Raw genomic sequence first — 17,395 nt, 5'->3', positions numbered from 1 at the left:
AGTACAGTATATCCACAAAACAACTTGCATATTGACTCAGTGGGTGATTTACATTGAAAGCGGGGGCCTTAAGAGGCGTAATCAGTTGAAATGGCAGTAAATGGCTAGGTGTGAGTGTACCCAGAGTCTGGGTAATGACTGAGCACATTCATTGTGAAGGTGAGTGACTCATGTTGATTACAGGGTCTGAGCCAATTTCCATGCTCGGCTTCCTGCTAAGCAGCTCTGTTCAGCGTTTGTATAGCACTGCCTCCCCACTTCATGTTCACATGGAAATGAGACCTTTCACTTTGGTAGAGAGAGAGAGAGAGAGAGAGAGAGAGAGAGAGGACAGCGAAGACGTGACAGTGATGCACAATATCAGAAGGATTTCGGAAGGGAGTGTTTGCAGAGAGACCAGATACAATGAACCATGTGCGGCTGTTCATGTTTGTAGAACAGATTGCTGTAATGTCACTATTGTCATCCAGAGTGATAGTATCATTGCTACTGCTCAGATCATACCCTCTGGTCTAGTGTCTACCGTCTTGATGTTCCTTACTCTAGTATTGCTCTGGCCTTTGCACATTCAGATTGCTGTCATTATCACCACTGCTAACATAGTGTAATATAGACAATTCCCATCAACTGGATGAGTCACCATTTATAGTTTGGTCTGGTGGAAATTATCCAACTGACTCGATTATGTAGATGTGTAAAAATGATCTTGTAGAATAATAAACTGCATGTATCAATTTGACTCCATTACTATGTGAATGCTATAGGCCCATACTCATATCCAATGGGTATAGCCAAGGTTGCGAGCCTTGTGTCACCACTCAAAATAATACTATAAAATGCACGTGTCTAGGTTTACCTTTATGCAATTATTAGAGGCTAAGGAACAAAGCGCTAATATGTTGCAATCAATGTCCTAGCATTAAATGATTGAGTTCACTTTAGCTCCAGTGGAGGCTCCTCAGAGAAGGAAGGGGAGGATTATGAGTGATTATGACATCTGCAGTGCATAAAGTGTGGTGAGTAGTTGAGTCAAAGAGAGAGAAAGACAATAGTTGAACAGTTTTGTACAAATTAATGTATTCCAAAATGAAGGAGAAGCAAGAGAGAGAGAGAGAGAGATAGAGAGAGATTTAGCCTTTTTTTCCCCGTTTCAGTTTCACTTACTTAGCTAGCAAATGCAGCTGGCTAGTTTAGCTTACTTAAACAGCCGGCTCAAACAAAGGAATGCTATGTTAGCTAGCTGGCTATAACTATCCAACTCAACACTGGAACTCTTTCAAGTCAAGGTAAGCTTTTGGTTTGACTAATTTATTGCCACCAAAGCCCGCCTGTGTAAGTGCTAAACTGCTTAATGACTGTACACTGTAACGTTTCTGCATGATTGTAGCGGGTTTACTAACGCATTAGTTATATTAGCTATGTTGACTATGACGTTACTTTAGCTAATATGGGGACAATGATGTAGGCTGTGTGTAGCGATTATGATATGGTTCGGCTTGGAAAGGTTTTTTCACCTGGTCACATACTGCTGATGTGTTGCGCATTGAAGTCCACAAGCGAAGGGAAAAGGTGAGAGGAAGAGAGCGCATAGATGCGAGAAGGAATACAATGTGGCTGCTATGAAAGTGAACTGTGTTTACATGTGATCAGGGGTGAATTCATTATTGCATATTCTGTTGAAAAACGTTTCTTAAACGCAAGTAAACGGAACAAAACGTGCATAAACATACCTGAATTTGTCCAATAGAAACTCTTGTTTGCAACTGTTGGAGTAATGATTACACCCGTCATCAGCTAGATGCAGGCAAGAGTGTGCAAGGCGGTATTGAATGTGTCACTTCCTATCCTGTGTCACTGTCTGTCACCCAGCAAAAAATATTTTTTTTCACAAAAGTAGTGCACTGAGCCTTTAACAGTCCTTTATTAGTGGAACGATATAGCCATCTGCAGCCCCCAAAAACAATGACAATTTCTCTCAACCAGTGGCATATGGGATTTTTAGAGGAGCACTGATGCCGCCCTTTGATAAGCAGTGCCTACTTTATCAAAGGCAGGGGCGCTGTCACGGTTGTCGTCGGTGAAGGAGGACCAAAACGCAGCAGGTACGTGTATGCTCATCTTGATTTATTATTTCTCTCAAAAATGAACATACAAAAATAACAAAAAGAAACGAACGAACGACTACAAACAGTCTGGCCAGGCTAAGCTTAACACAGAACAATCACCCACGAAACACAAACACACCCCAATATATGGGACTCTCAATCAAAGGCAGATAGACAACACCTGCCTTCAACTGAGAGTCCCAACCCCAATCAACACAACATAGAAACACACTCACCAGACTACACATAGAAATACATAAACATAGACTATAAACCAAAACCCCGGAAATACTACATCAAACACCCTTTAAACAAACACACCACCCTGAACCACATAAAACAAATACCCTCTGCCACGCCCTGACCAAACTACAAAACAATTAACCTTATATACTGGCCAGGACGTGACAGGCGCAAAATACTTTGCTTGTCCATTCCCAGCACGCCTCTCCAAGGTGCTGTTGGAGAGACTCATCTCTGCAGCACTCCACCAACGTTCTGTTAATAAAATAATCTAACATATCATGTAGTAGATATAGGATATGGTAGAAAGAGTATGTGGCCTTTTCTGTAGCCTACAGGCTGGAGATAAAATGTATGACAATGTAATGAGCCGGACACCTTTTACATCATGCAGGCTTCTTCGATCAAATAGCCTAACCTAAATGGCGCTCAATCAAATAAAAAAATTGCTGTCATGTTAACAAACATCATATTCTAACAACAGGACAGTTCAAAGTAAAATGGACAATATGGAATGGACAATCACCATTGTTGTCCAGGAGTTTCACCTCGTTGTCATGATCAGTGGTTTCAAGTTTGTAGCCTATCCGTCAATTTTTGACAAGCTGATCATAGCGAAAAATACAATACTTCTGCATTTCCCGCTGTGTAGCCTAAACATATTGCAAATAGGCTCACGATAACTCCTGATAATGATGGGTAGCTGATACTCAGAGCTTCAATAGCCAAATTGATTAGTCACAGGAATCAGGACTAATAAAGCCAATGGCCTGTTTTACAAATGGTGGGCCTACCACATGGTGGCAGAATGGCGAGGACCGGCTCTGAATCCAGCCACTATTTATTGTTGAACTCAGCAGGTTTTGTCTGACTAATAGCCTACACAAACAGGCTGCAATATTCAAGGTAAATTAAATCAAATTATATCCAACTTGAGAGACTCCCCTTGTCTCCTGAAATCCTCCTTTTTTGTGTGCAAATGTTTTCACCATGACCTGTATGTCCAGGTTACGGGCCCCGACTGTTTTCTATACTGAGTATTGCACACCCAGACAGTCTTTCCTGAGACATTGTGCATTATATGTCTATTGCGCTGCACTCAATTTAAACTTAGTCTTGAATGATGCATGCCAAGATATATCAGAGATAAGGGACTGTTGATGTTATTATATATTTTATCCACAAAAGTAGTGCATTGGGCCTTTAATATTATTGTATTAGCGGACCAATATAGCCGTCTGCAGAGCTGGCAAAACGTTTTTCCAGCACCCAATATTTAGTTTTGAACTGAGTACCAGCATAAAAGTGGTTAAATTCCTGCAGTGTAAACACTACAAAAACAAATGTCCTTCTCCATAAAGGTTGCAATGTATCCCTTGGTAAGGTCCGAGGCCATGAAGAGCAGGCCCCAACCTCACCAACAAACCTGGTGTGCTTCCAAACAAGCCTTACACAACAATTAGTCACTTATCAACAGGGATCCAGGAGGTAATTAAGGCACAATTATCATGCAATTAAAAGGTAATTTGATACTGCACGACATCAGAGATCTAGTGAATGGGATTTAATAACACTGAGGGAGGAACATTAGCCCCTGCTCAAGTCTGTTCTCTTGATTGTGATGGATCTGAGCCTGTGCTGTGGTCTGATGTCTGTCGCATACAAAACCCTTATTATGTGACAGTTTGGCAGCCTTCCTCAGTAATGGGCTTAGACCCGACAACCAGGGCCTCCCTTAAGTAATGATGGAAGGAAAATGTGCTCTAACTTCAAAGCAAGGCAAAATCAATAAAATACCGAAATATTCTTTCTTCAGCGAGAATGTTCTCTGTCTCTTTTTGCCTGTAAGAAAAATAGATTTACTGTCATGTTTTTATACTGTTTAAAGCCCACAAAGCCTTCTGCCTTTCGCACAAATGTTCAATGTCTTCAGATGGCTCCAAAATAATAACCTTCTAATGTCACTTTGTGTACTTACCCTTCAGCAAGAAAAACATTGAGCCAAAATGACCCAAACCATCAAAAGACAATAACATTTGAGTGAGAGAGAGCTGTTTGGTGCGTATTTAACCACCATTGTTTCTGAAATGTCATAGCATTTGTCATAGCATGTCATAGCATGTCATAGCATTTGCTGCTCTTCTCACTATGAGAGATTGCTTATAGTTTCCTAGAATATACCCTCGGCTAGACCTTTTACTGTAATGTGAACTTGTCACGTCTTGATTCTCGACCACTACCTCCGGAGGTCGAGCACGACACTCGCTCGACAGTTGCCCCCCTCCAAGCAGGGCAGTGTAAACAGAATTGTCACATTGAGCACAACACTCCCACAATAAAAACAAAAGGCAACAGTAAACATGTCGTCCCCCACGAAGGATGCAGAGTGCACCAATGATGACATATAGCCTATATTAAACCGTTTACAATGTAAAATTCCCTCCAGAAATGAACCCAATAACATATTGATAAAAAAAGCTATATCTTTAGGGCCTGTACATGGTCCATATGATCAGGCAGTTGTGCTATTTCAGTAGTAAACATGATCACCTGTCTGATGCAGCATGGTGGCTATATGGCTGAAGCATGATCACCTGTCTGATGCAGCATGGTGGCTACATGGCTGAAGAATGATCACCTGTCTGATGCAGCATGGTGGCTACATGGCTGAAGCATGATCACCTGTCTGATGCAGAATTGTGGCTACATGGGGTTGCTCCTCAGCATTGTTTACCACAATGGGCTAATCATTAGCTAGATCACATACTCTAAATATGATCATGTTGCTTGTTTAATGTCCTTAAAAAACTCCCACTGGCACTAATAAAATCATATTATTTTTTTTTGTGTTTATAATAGAGGCCTACTGTTTATGCATTCCAATGGCCGACAATATTCCCATAGTTACTTATTTGATATTCATGTCAGACACTCAAGATTGTAAAAAAAAAATTGGAGTTGAGGAATACATTATACATTACTGACAAGCTGGGATCCCACTCTTTTCAATAATTGCAATCAAAACTGTTGTATTTTCCCGAGATTATATTTAGGAATGTTGCGTAGTGACTGGGTTTATTAGAACCATAGACCGATTAGAACACATTTATTTCTGTGCAGCAATCAGCTGTGTGAGGAGTTGCGGCTCTCTTGCCAACAACAGTTGATATTCAGTTTATAAATAAAAGACATAGCTCATGAACAGCTTCGGAAATTCATCTGGTTTTCTACCTTTTAAGGATCCGCCCCTTTTTTTCAATTTTCACCTGAAATGACATACCCAAATCTAACTGCCTGTAGCTCAGAACCTGAAGCAAGGATATGCATATTCTTGATACCATTTGAAAGGAAACACTTTGAAGTTTGTGGAAATGTTAAATTATTGTAGGAGAATATAACACATTAGATCTGGTAAAAGATAATACAAAGAAAAAAACGTTTTTTTGTATGTTTTTGTACCATCATCTTTGAAATGCAAGAGAAAGGACATAGTGTATTATGCCAGCCCAGGCGCAAAATGTGCCTAATTGGTTTATTAATACATGTTCAAGTTTATAACTGTGCACTCTCCTCAAACAATAGCATGGTATTCTTTCACTGTAATAGCTACTGTAAATTGGACAGTGCAGTTAGATTAACCCCCCCCCCTCCATGATAAATCGGAATTTAACAAAAGAACACTCATTTTAAAAAAAAGAGAGGGGGAAAAGAAAGAAATCCACCAAATTAGTGAAATAGGCCTTTATTACTCCTGTATTAGCTGAGAATAATTATCCTCAGCACCAGGATGTCCCTTACTGAGGCGGGGCTCATTCGAGATTGAGAGCAAATCTGGTTGATAACAAGCGTGATGCGTCAGACAGCAGGAAGATTGTGAAGGATTAAATACAAATATCGGACTACATTTTTTTCTTCTTCTGTTATGGAGTTTGAAAATGTACAGCCAAGTGGGCCATATGAAAACTTGATTAAGTGGCCCACCAGGCCCGGTGAGCTCAGCAGATGTTGCCGGGCCAGCAGGCAGCTCTTAATGTTGAGTACTGCAGTCTCTAGCTAATCCATTCCCTGTATTATTCCATGTCATGTGCCAAAGACAAAACGCCACCTGCTAGAGAAGATAGATTTTGGGCCCAGTTAGCCCTCTCGCTTCGCCTCTTCCTCTCTTGTGTGACTCACAAATGTACCTTCATTACTATAGCTCCCGCCTTGGGCCAATCAGTGTAATTTTGTAAATGCCAGATCTCTATGGCAAGACGCATCATTCACTCAAATTATGTCAAAATCGGGCCAGTGGACCGACAGACGGAAAGCCATCCACAGTCCCCTCTCCGATTTCATTGTGGGGGACAATAATACATTGTAATAGCAGAGCAATGTTTTTGAAACTGCTGAAATATATGTGCATTTTTCTAATATTAGAGACTTGTTTTATTGATTTTTTACCTGAAAGTAAGAGCCGGTTACTCTGAGATTGACGCTGTAGCTTTAAGGGAATCTCAGCACACCATAATTTAATTTAAAAGGAAACAGGCAGGAGTGCAAGTAGCAACTCCCCAGTGAATTTACAACTTTTTAAGTCACAATTTTTCCATGTAATGATTTGCATGATATTGATGAAATTAAGCATGGTTTGTTCTAAGGTAAATTGTTCAGCTAACTAGCTAGCTAACTTAGCTAGTACGTTAGTATGTGAGGAGGATGGAGACATTTTGTTTAGCTTGCTACCAAGCTATGTATAATACGAATGACACTGTATGATCACTTTACTGTATTTTTACATTCGTATGAGAGGGATAAATTTTTACAATGCTGATGTTACTTGAGGAATCAAATGTTATTAGCTAGCTAACGTTAGCTATAGCTAGCTAGCTGCTGTACCATGTTGGCTGTGTTATTGTCTTCAAACTAAATTAGTGTATGGGCAATTAAATAAACCATTTAGATGTCTGCACATGCTTGTGAATTGTTGCATTTTTCAAGAGTGTAATATGGTTTTATTTCATTAATCAAGAGTGCAATATGGCAGATGGAAAAGTTGCTTGCATAGCTAGTTGTATAGTTTACACGCTTAATGGCTACTGTGATGTTTACGGTACATTTGAGCTGCGAAGCAAGAACGTCACAAACCCTTTGTCGGCACGGGACATTCAGTTGCAAATGTAAATTGAAAGTTTTATTTTCATACTTTAAAATACTTTAAAGTACTACTAAAGTAGTTATTTTGGTATCTGTACATTACTTTAGTATTTATTTTAGACAACTTTTACTTCACTACATTCCTAAAGAAAATAATGTACTTTTTACTCCATACATTTTCCCTGACACCCAAAATGCTCGTTACATTTTGAATGCTTAGCAGGACAGGAAAATGGTCCAATTCACACACTTATCAAGAGAACATCTCTGGTAATCTCTACTGCCTCTGATCTGGCTGACTCACTGAACACAAATGCTTTGTTTGTAAATTATGTCTGAGTGTTGGTGTGTGCCCCTTAAAATTATGTCTCTGGTTTGCTTAATATAAGGAATTTGAAATTATTTATACTCTTACTTTTGATACTTAAGTATATTTAAAACCAAATACTTTTAGACTTGTACTCAATTAGTATTTTACTGGGTGACTAACTTTTACTTGAGTCATTTTCTATTAAGGTATCTTTACTTTTACTCAAGTATGACATTGGGTGCTTTTTCCACCACTGATCAGAGGGCACAAATTAGAGGTCGACCGATTAATCGGAATGGCCGATTAATTAGAGCCGATTTCAAGTTTTCATAACAATCGGCAATCAGTATTTTTGGACACCGATTTGCCAATTTTAATATTTTTTATTTATTAATTGTAACGCCCTGGCCATAGAGAGGGGTTTTTGTTCTTTATTTTGGTTAGGCCAGGGTGTTACATTGGGTGGGCGTTCCATGTTCATTTTTCTATGTTTTTGTATTTCTTTGTTTTGGGCCGTGTGTGGCTCCCAATCAGCCACAGCTGTAGTTCGTTGTTGCTGATTGGGAGTCACACGTAAGTAGCCTGGTTTTCCTTTGGGGTTTTGTGGGTGATTGTTTCTGTTTAGAGTATTTCCTAACAGGACTGTTTTGCTGTCGTCTTTTGTTCATTTTTGTAGTGTTCTCTTTTTCAAATTAAATTTCAAGATGAACACACGTCCTCCGCTGCACCTTGGTCTTTCTCTAACGATGGCCGTTACATTAATTAATTTATTTTATTCTTTATTTAACTAGGCAAGTCAGTTAAGAACACATTCTTATTTTCAATGACGGCCTAGGATTTGTGCGTTAACTGCCTTGTTCAGGGGCATAACGACAGATTTTTACCTTGTCAGCTCGGAGATTCAATCTTGCAACCTTACGGTTAACTAGTCCAAGGCTCTAACCACCTGCTTTACATTGCACTCCATGAGGAGCCTGCCTGTTACGCGAATGCAGTAAGAAGCCAAGGTAAGTTGCTAGCTAGCATTAAACTTTTCTTATAAAAAACTATCAATCAATCATAATCACTAGTTAACTACACATGGTTAATGATATTACTAGTTTATCTAGCCTGTCCTGCGTTGCATATAATCAATGCGGTGCGCATTTGCAAAAAAGGACTGTCATTGCTCCAACGTGTACCTAACCATAAACATCAATGTCTTTCTTAACATCAATACACAAGTATATATTTTTAAACCTGAATATTTAGCTAAAAGAAATCCAGGTTAGCAGGCAATATTAACCAGGTGAAATTGTGTCACTTCTCTTGCGTTCATTGCACGCAGAGTCAGGGTATATGCAACAGTTTGGGCCGCCTGGCTCATTGCGAACTAATTTGCTAGAATTCTACGTAATTATGACATAACATTGAAGGTTGTGCAATGTAACAGGAATATTTAGACTTAGGGATGCCACCAGTTAGATAAAATACGGAATGGTTCCGTATTTCACTGAAAGAAAAAACGTTTTGTTTTGGAGATGATCATTTCTGGATTCGACCATATTAATGACTTAAGGCTCGTATTTCTGTGTGTTTATTATATTATAATTAAGTCTATGATTTGATAGAGCAGTCTGACTGAGCGGTGGTAGGCACCAGCAGGCTCGTAAGCATTCATTCAAACAGCACTTTTGTGCGTTTTGCCAGCAGCTCTTCACAATGCTTCAAGCATTGCGCTGTTTATGACTTCAAGCCTATCAACTCCCAAGATTAGCCTGGTGTAACCGATGTGAAATGGCTAGCTTGAAATGCGCGCTAATAGCGTTTCAAACATCACTCGCTCTGAGACTTGGAGTAGTTGTTCCCCTTGCTCTGCATTGGTAACGCTGCTTCGAGGGTGGCTGTTGTCGATGTGTTCCTGGTTCTAGCCCAGGTAGGAGCGAGGAGAGGGACGGAAGCTATACTGTTACACTGGCAATACTAAAGTGCTTATAAGAACATCCAATAGTCAAAGGTATATGAAATACAAATTGTATAGAGAGAAATAGTTCTATAATTCCTATAATAACTACAACCTAAAACTTCTTACCTGGGAATATTGAAGACTCATGTTAAAAGGAACCACCAGCTTTCATATGTTCGCATGTTCTGAGCAAGGCACTTAAACATTAGCTTTCTTACATGGCACATATTGCACTTTTACTTTCTTCTCCAACACTTTGTTTTTGCATTATTTAAACCAAATTGAATATGTTTCATTATTTATTTGAGGCTAAATTGATTTTATTTATGTATTATATTAAGTTAAAATAAGTGTTCATTCAGTATTGTTGTAATTGTCATTATTAGAAATAAATAAATAAATAAAACATTGGCCGATTAATCGGTATTGGTATCGGCGTTGAAAAATCATAATCGGTCGACCTCTAGCACAAATCAACTCAAAGAAGGCAGCATAGAAGGGAGGGAGAGAGAGGAGGGAGGGAGAGAGAGAGGTTGATGCGCTGAGTCAGAGGCAAACAGGCCTCTCAGTCGTGCAGTTGAGTGTGTCAATGTTTCTATTGGCTCACTGCTCTGACTGCACATGTGCACGAGTGTGTGATAAGATGTCATGAACATTGCACATAAAACTGCTGAACAATGGTTGAGTATTGGTTTAGCATACACTAACACTCTAATGGATAGTTTGACTGCATTCACTATGAAAACTGAAGTCATGGTAAAATAAAACACATTACACAAGTACATGACTCAAAGTCCTCGTCCCATTTTATAAAGTTAAAGACGGTCAATGTGTTGGAAGCCCTTGGCCCATTTTATAAAGTTAAAGAAGGGAAATATGTTGGCAGCCCTTGGCCCATTTATAGAATAAAAGGTTCAATGGTTGCTCGACCTTGCAGTATTCAGTAGGGGGAGCTCTAGTTTTTCCCCTGCCCTAGTTTCTCTCTCTCCCTGTTGTCTTGGATTTAGTGTTGCAGTGTAGAAAATCGGGCCACTGTCTGCCATGTTAGCTGGTTGCTGGATACAACGTTAAGGAACACACTCCCCGGTAAATGCCTTACAGTAAGGGAAGAGCCCAAAGATAAACGAACCCAGTTGATATGTGAAGTGTTGTTTGATTGTTTGGAAAGTTTTTTTATGGCATGGTTATTCATACTGAGAGAATGGCGATATGATGAAATCAACAACTTCCTTTCTGTGCGCTGTACATGATCCTGTTCATAATTGTTTTTATTGAATGCTTTTTAAAAACGTTTTTAAAGCTTTTACAATGTTTTAGCACGTAACCAATTGCTTTATAAAGAGACGCATTCAAATCATCTCACCACTTGCGCTAGGCTAAGGATTAGAATGAACTGTTTGATATTGAATTCAGATAATGAATTTAGGCTACTCTATAAGGAGGACAGTTGTTTACATGGCATGTACAGAGGCATAACTAACCAAAGGTTAACCTGAGGTTAATGAATAATTCCAGACGAGACTGAAACTGAAAGTGTCTCAAATGTATACTTTATATACAGTAATAAACACTGTATGATAAACACTCAACTGTGTTTAAGCTTTCTTCTCTCTATGTCTTCCACAGGCTTTTTTCTCACCTGCACTCACAGCAACAACACACTCGCCTGCCCACCCCCAGATATCCTGACGTTCATCATGGGGCAGCTGTTGGCCTCAGAACAGGAGCAGTCGGAGGCTCAGGTTGCTGTTGGCTCTCTGCTCTACTCCGCCATGTTGGAGGCCGGTGCTCTGCCTGATGTTGCCGTCGACCACTATCTGCTAGCTAATCCAGAGAGCCTGGACTCCAGGGCCCACCTACAGGACCACCTCCGCCAGCTGCAAGGGCACGTGGGTAACCGGGCGCCCACCTACCTGAAGGATCTGATCAGCCGCCTGGTCGCTTTCTCTGACGAGCCCAAGGTGGCAGGCCTGGTGGGCTTGGTGGTCTCCATGGTGATGGAGACGGCATACGCCTCGTCCAGGGGGTCAGTGAGGTCGAAGGGTTGCCAAGTGGAAGAACGGCGAGCGGAGCTCCAGGACGTTATGGAGGAGTACCTCAAGCGCTGCCGGATGCACTTGAAGGATGAGCAGAAGCTGAGAGAAGACACCCAGCGTCTGGAGGGCCAGCTGAGCTACTTGCTGACCCAGCTGAAGAACACCATGCTCAGGGAAGGCCCCAGCTCCAAGGCCCTGAAGCACTGGGCCAGCGGCGCCGCCTTTCACACGCAGATGCTGCTGCACCTGACCAGGCTAGAGCAGAGAGGAGACCCGCTGGTCGTCCAGGCTGCAATGGAGCAGTACCAAGAGGACTTCAGAGAGATTCTACCTGCGTACAGATGCTACAAAGCCAGTACGGTGACTGTGATAAAGTGTAGGGGAGGGCTGCAGACCGGGGAGGATCCTCTGACTGAGGGGAGTGTGACTGGGTTCACTGTGGTGGATAAAGAGTTAGGGAAGAGTGTGAGTGTACCCCTACCTGAGGACGCTCCCCCTGGCATTGTCCTGATCACTTCAGATATGTGTGCTAAGGCCTATTTAGAGCGACTGTTCTCTTCACAAGGCCCCATAGCAGAGCTGGAGAGGTACTTTCTCAACAGCAGAGAGAGTTTACGCATGAAGTTGATGGTACAAGAACCAACGGAACCCAACGAGAGGCTGAGCATAGTGGAAACAGATCCCCTAGACAGAAGATAGCACATGTTGACTTTCATACAGGCATAGGCAAGATGCACAATCCACGGAACTGAACGAACACTCTTGAATAAAATGTGCATTTATTGTATTGTATGTATGATCAAATGTTGAATAATAATCTGGTTTATTCAATGCTAGTGTTCTCCTATGAAGTTCTGAGAAAATATATTATTAAAGCACATGAATAATTCCTTCCCACACAAATCAATTGTTATAATGTGAGAAACTAATTGTACAGACACAAATGGCAAAAGTAGCACAGTTCACAGTACTTAATTGTCTATGGTATTGAAAAGGATGCTTGAGTTCAGTTTGCAGGTTTGAATTGATTTCTTCGTCCTTTGTGGAAGTGATTCTTTCTTACTTTGTCCTCACTTTCAGTTCAATAACCTTTTCTACAGCTTTGTAGAGTGCTCAGAAGCAAAAGCTGATTCTTTGAAAATAAACTCTTAATGGTTTGGCTGCTGCCATGGCTGAATGTAATGTAGGAATGTGTCAAACTTTATCAAGGCCTGTCAAATTGAATGCCATTTGAGTCACACTTCATTGCTACAATTACAAGTCAAAGTGAGCGACGGAGCTGCTCTCCTAATGCTACGTGATTAGAGTGATTAGTACTCTGCACTTCTACACTTTCCAAAGCTCTCTCTTTTATTCTCAATCTCCATCCCTTTCTCCATCTCTTTCTCCTTTCTCTCCTCCCTGCCTCTCTGTCACGTAGCATTAGCTATCCTCGCCATGTGAGGTGGGCCTGTGAGCCAACACTGCCAGAGGAACAGAGTTGGGCTCTGTGATGTCACTCTGCGCTGACCTGCCACCTCCCTGCTTTAACACCCGACTCTGACATCTCAGCCACTCTTACTGTAACTCAAGCCTCCGTTTCAGAGTTAGTTACTTAGAGGGGGGAGGGAAGCTACAGGACTTTTAAACTTAGCACCCAGCAGAGATGCCCTGTGGTGTCACATGTAATGTATAATGTATAATGTTTCTGAATGGCCAAAGGGTGTGTTTTTGTCATTATAGATATAGTCACGCTCCACTGCAGTAGCTCTGTCTTCTCTTAGTGTTAGCAGAGAGGGGTGTGTGTAGTGTTATCCATCTATCCTCGGGGTATTCACGCACACACACACACACACACACACACACCTGCTGGATGCTTATCCTTTAGCTTAGCATTCCGACCCCCCCATGGTAATGATGGTGGACTTGAAGATGGCAGTGGGCCTTCTGCCGCACCCTGCTGGTCTCCCTAGGCAGACTGGTTGCCTCCTACATTAAAAATGTTCCGACATACACATGTGCACAGATACAAGAATCCTGAATTCAAAATGGATTAAATATTCTCACCCATCTACACACAATACCCCAAAGTGAAAACATGTTTTTAGAAATTTTTGCAAATCTATTGAAAATGAAGTACAGAAATATCTCATTTACATAAGTATCCACACCTGAGTCAATACTTTGTAGAATCACCTTTGGCAGCGATTACATTTGTAACTATTTCAGTGTAACTCTCTAAGAGCTTTCCACACCTGGATTGCACAATATTTGCCCATTATTCTTTTTAAAATTCTTCAAGTGATGTAAAATTGGTTGTTGATCAGGTCTTGCCATAGATTTTCAAGTAGATTTAAGTCAAAACTGTACCTCGGTCACTCAGGAGGATTCACTGTCTTCTTGGTAAGCAACTCCAGTGTAGATTTGGCCTTGTGTTTTAGGTTATTGTCCTGCTGAAAGATGAATTCATCTCCCAGTTTCTGGTGGAAAGCAGTCTGAACTAGGTTTTCCTCTAGGATTTTGCCTGTGCTTAGCTTCATTCCTTTTATTTTTTTGTCCAGAAAAACTCCCCAGTCCTTAACGATTACAAGCATGCCCATAACATGATACAGCCACCACTATTCTTGAAAACATGGAAAGTGATACCCACTAATGTATTGTATTCGATTTGCCCCAGACATTACACTTTGTAGTCAGAATAAAAATGTGAATTGCTTTGCCACATTTTTTTGAGTATTACTTTAGTGCCTGGTTGCAAGCAGGATGCATGTTTTGGAATATTTGTATTCTGTACAGGCTTCCTTCTTTTCACTCTGTCAATTAGGTTAATATTGTGGAGTAACTACAATGTTGTTGATCCATCCTTAGGTTTCTCCTATCACAGCCATTAAACTTAATAACTGTACGAAAGTCCCCATTGGGCTCATGGTGAAATCCCTGAGCGGTTTCCTTCCTCTCCGGCAATTGAGTTAGGAAGGACACCTGTATCTTTGTACACTGCTCCAAAAAATAAAGGGAACACTAAAATAACACATCCTAGATCTGAATGAATGAAATAATCTTATTAAATACTTTTTTCTTTGCATAGTTGAATGTGCTGACAACAAAATCACACAAAATAATCAATGGAAATCCAATTTATCAACCCATGGAGGTCTGGATTTGGAGTCACACTCAAAATTAAAGTGAAAAACCACACTACAGGCTGATCCAACTTTGATGTAATGTCCTTAAAAGAAGTCAAAATGAGGCTCAGTAGTGTGTGTGGCCTCCACGTGCCTGTATGACCATGCCTGGGCATGCTCCTGATGAGGTTGCGTATGGTCTCCTGAGGGATCTCCTCCCAGACCTGGACTAAAGCATCCACCAACTCCTGGACAGTCTGTGGTGCAAATCAAATCAAAAGCTTTGATTTGGGAATTCTAAATTCCAACAGAACAAAGTGTATAAATCAATATCAAATATTTCAATGCCCTTGGACACGGGAAAAATGGGTCACCTTTTTTTAACACAAATGCTACCTGATTCAAAGTATGGAATGACCCTGTGTAGTGGTTGTTTAAGAGACGATAATAATACATTTAGCTAAAATTGGTGTTGGTGGATGGAGAGAGACATAATGTCCCAGATGTGCTCAATTGGATTCAGGTCTGGGGAACGGGCGGGCCAGTCCATAGCATCAATGCCTTCCTCTTGCAGGAACTGCTGACACACTCCAGCCACATGAGGTCTAGCATTGTCTTGCATTAGGAGGAACCCAGGGCCAACCGCACCAGCATATGGTCTCACAAGGGGTCTGAGGATCTCATCTCGGTACCTAATGGCAGTCAGGCTACCTCTGGCGAGCACATGGAGGGCTGTGCGGCCCCCCAAAGAAATGCCACCCCACACCATGACTGACCCACCGCCAAACCGGTCATGCTGGAGGATGTTGCAGGCAGCAGAACGTTCTCCACGGCGTCTCCAGACTCTGTCACGTCTGTCACATGTGCTCAGTGTGAACCTGCTTTCATCTGTGAAGAGCACAGGGCGCCAGTGGCGAATTTGCCAATCTTGGTGTTCTCTGGCAAATGCCAAACGTCCTGCACGGTATTGGGCTGTAAGCACAACCCCCACCTGTGGACGTCGGGCCCTCATACCACCCTCATGGAGTCTGTTTCTGACCGTTTGAGCAGACTCATGCACATTTGTGGCCTGCTGGAGGTCATTTTGCAGGGCTCTGGCAGTGCTCCTCCTGCTCCTCCTTGCACAAAGGCGGAGGTAGCGGTCCTGCTGCTGGGTTGTTCCCCTCCTACGGCCTCCTCCACCTCTCATGATGTACTGGCCTGTCTCCTGGTAGCGCCTCCATGCTCTGGACACTACGCTGACAGACACAGCAAACCTTCTTGCCACAGCTCGCATTGATGTGCCATCCTGGATGAGCTGCACTACCTGAGCCACTTGTGTGGGTTGTAGACTCCGTCTCATGCTACCACTAGAGTGAAAGCACCACCAGCATTCAAAAGTGACCAAAACATCAGCCAGGAAGCATAGGATCTGAGAAGTGGTCTGTGGTCACCACCTGCAGAACCACTCCTTTATTGGGGGTGTCTTGCTAATTGCCTATAATTTCCACCTATTGTCTATTCCATTTGCACAACAGCATGTGAAATTTATTGTCAATCAGTGTTGCTTCCTAAGTGGACAGTTTGATTTCACAGAAGTGTGATTGACTTGGAGTTACATTGTGTTGTTTAAGTGTTCCCTTTATTTTTTTGAGCAGTGTATTTATTGGGTGTATTGATACAGCATCCAAAGTGTAATAAATAACATCACCATGCTCAAAGGGATATTTTTTTACCCATCTACCAATAGGTGCCCTTCTTTGCGAGGCATTGGAAAACCTCCCTGGTCTTGTGGTTGAATATATGTTTGAAATGCACTGCTTGAATGAGGGACCTTACAGATCATTGCATGTGTGGGATACAGAGATGAGGTATTCATTCAAAAATCATGTTAAACACTATTATTCCACACAGAGTAAGTCCTTGCAACTTATTATGTGACATTTTAAGCAAATGTTTAATCCTGAACTTATTTAGGCTTGTCATAACAAAGGGGTTGAATACTTATTGACTCAAGCTTTTCCATTTTTAAATCATTTGTAAAAAAAAAAAAAAAGAAGAAAGAATCTAAAGCATAATTCCACTTTGACATTATGAGATATTGTGCGTAGGCCAGTGGCAAAAACAATCAGGCTGTGACACAACAAAATGTGGAAAAATTCAAGGGGTGAGAATACTTTCTGAAGGCTCTGTAGATGTTTTAGAAAGGTTGTAAGTGGCTTTCCCATAGGTTCACAAGATCACATCCCTCACTCTAGCACCCCAGACAGATAGCTTCTCAAACAGATGCATTTAAAAACAGTTTCTAAACATGCGTTGTTGAGTACACCTTCCTTCCTGACTTGGGCACATATATCTGTCCTCGATGTGCTGTCTTAATCATTTTAGTGCAGGCTATGGCTGGTATTTTCAGGGCTGACAATGCAGCCTGTCGGAGGACTGTTTGATGTTTGATCTTTTGTCTCTGGAATGAAAGTGATATTATAGTATTATTTTTCCCTGCTGGGGGGATAGTTCATGTTGCAGATTAAACAATA

The 17,395-nt window shown here is 41.4% G+C and overlaps 1 protein-coding gene across 2 annotated transcripts; it reads left to right on the top strand.

Moving 5' to 3' along the window:
* The first annotated feature begins 10,728 nt into the window (after positions 1–10,728).
* On the top strand, positions 10,729–12,932 carry LOC115193618 (uncharacterized). 2 transcript variants are annotated; one of them, XM_029752436.1, is made up of 2 exons: positions 10,729–10,825; positions 11,366–12,932. In XM_029752436.1, exon 2 carries the CDS (start codon positions 11,437–11,439, stop codon positions 12,472–12,474), a length of 1,038 nt encoding a protein of 345 aa, XP_029608296.1. In that variant the 5' UTR covers positions 10,729–10,825; positions 11,366–11,436; the 3' UTR covers positions 12,475–12,932. The 2 variants fall into 2 exon arrangements, with proteins under 2 accessions (XP_029608296.1, XP_029608294.1); XM_029752434.1 differs by having other exon boundaries at positions 10,741–10,839.
* The last annotated feature ends 4,463 nt before the right edge of the window (positions 12,933–17,395 follow it).

Source organism: Salmo trutta, chromosome 5 (assembly GCF_901001165.1).
Source record: "Salmo trutta chromosome 5, fSalTru1.1, whole genome shotgun sequence".
Lineage (NCBI taxonomy): Eukaryota > Metazoa > Chordata > Actinopteri > Salmoniformes > Salmonidae > Salmo > Salmo trutta.
The sequence above is the reverse complement of the archived record's forward strand: the minus strand, read 5'-3'. Positions and strand labels throughout refer to the sequence as shown.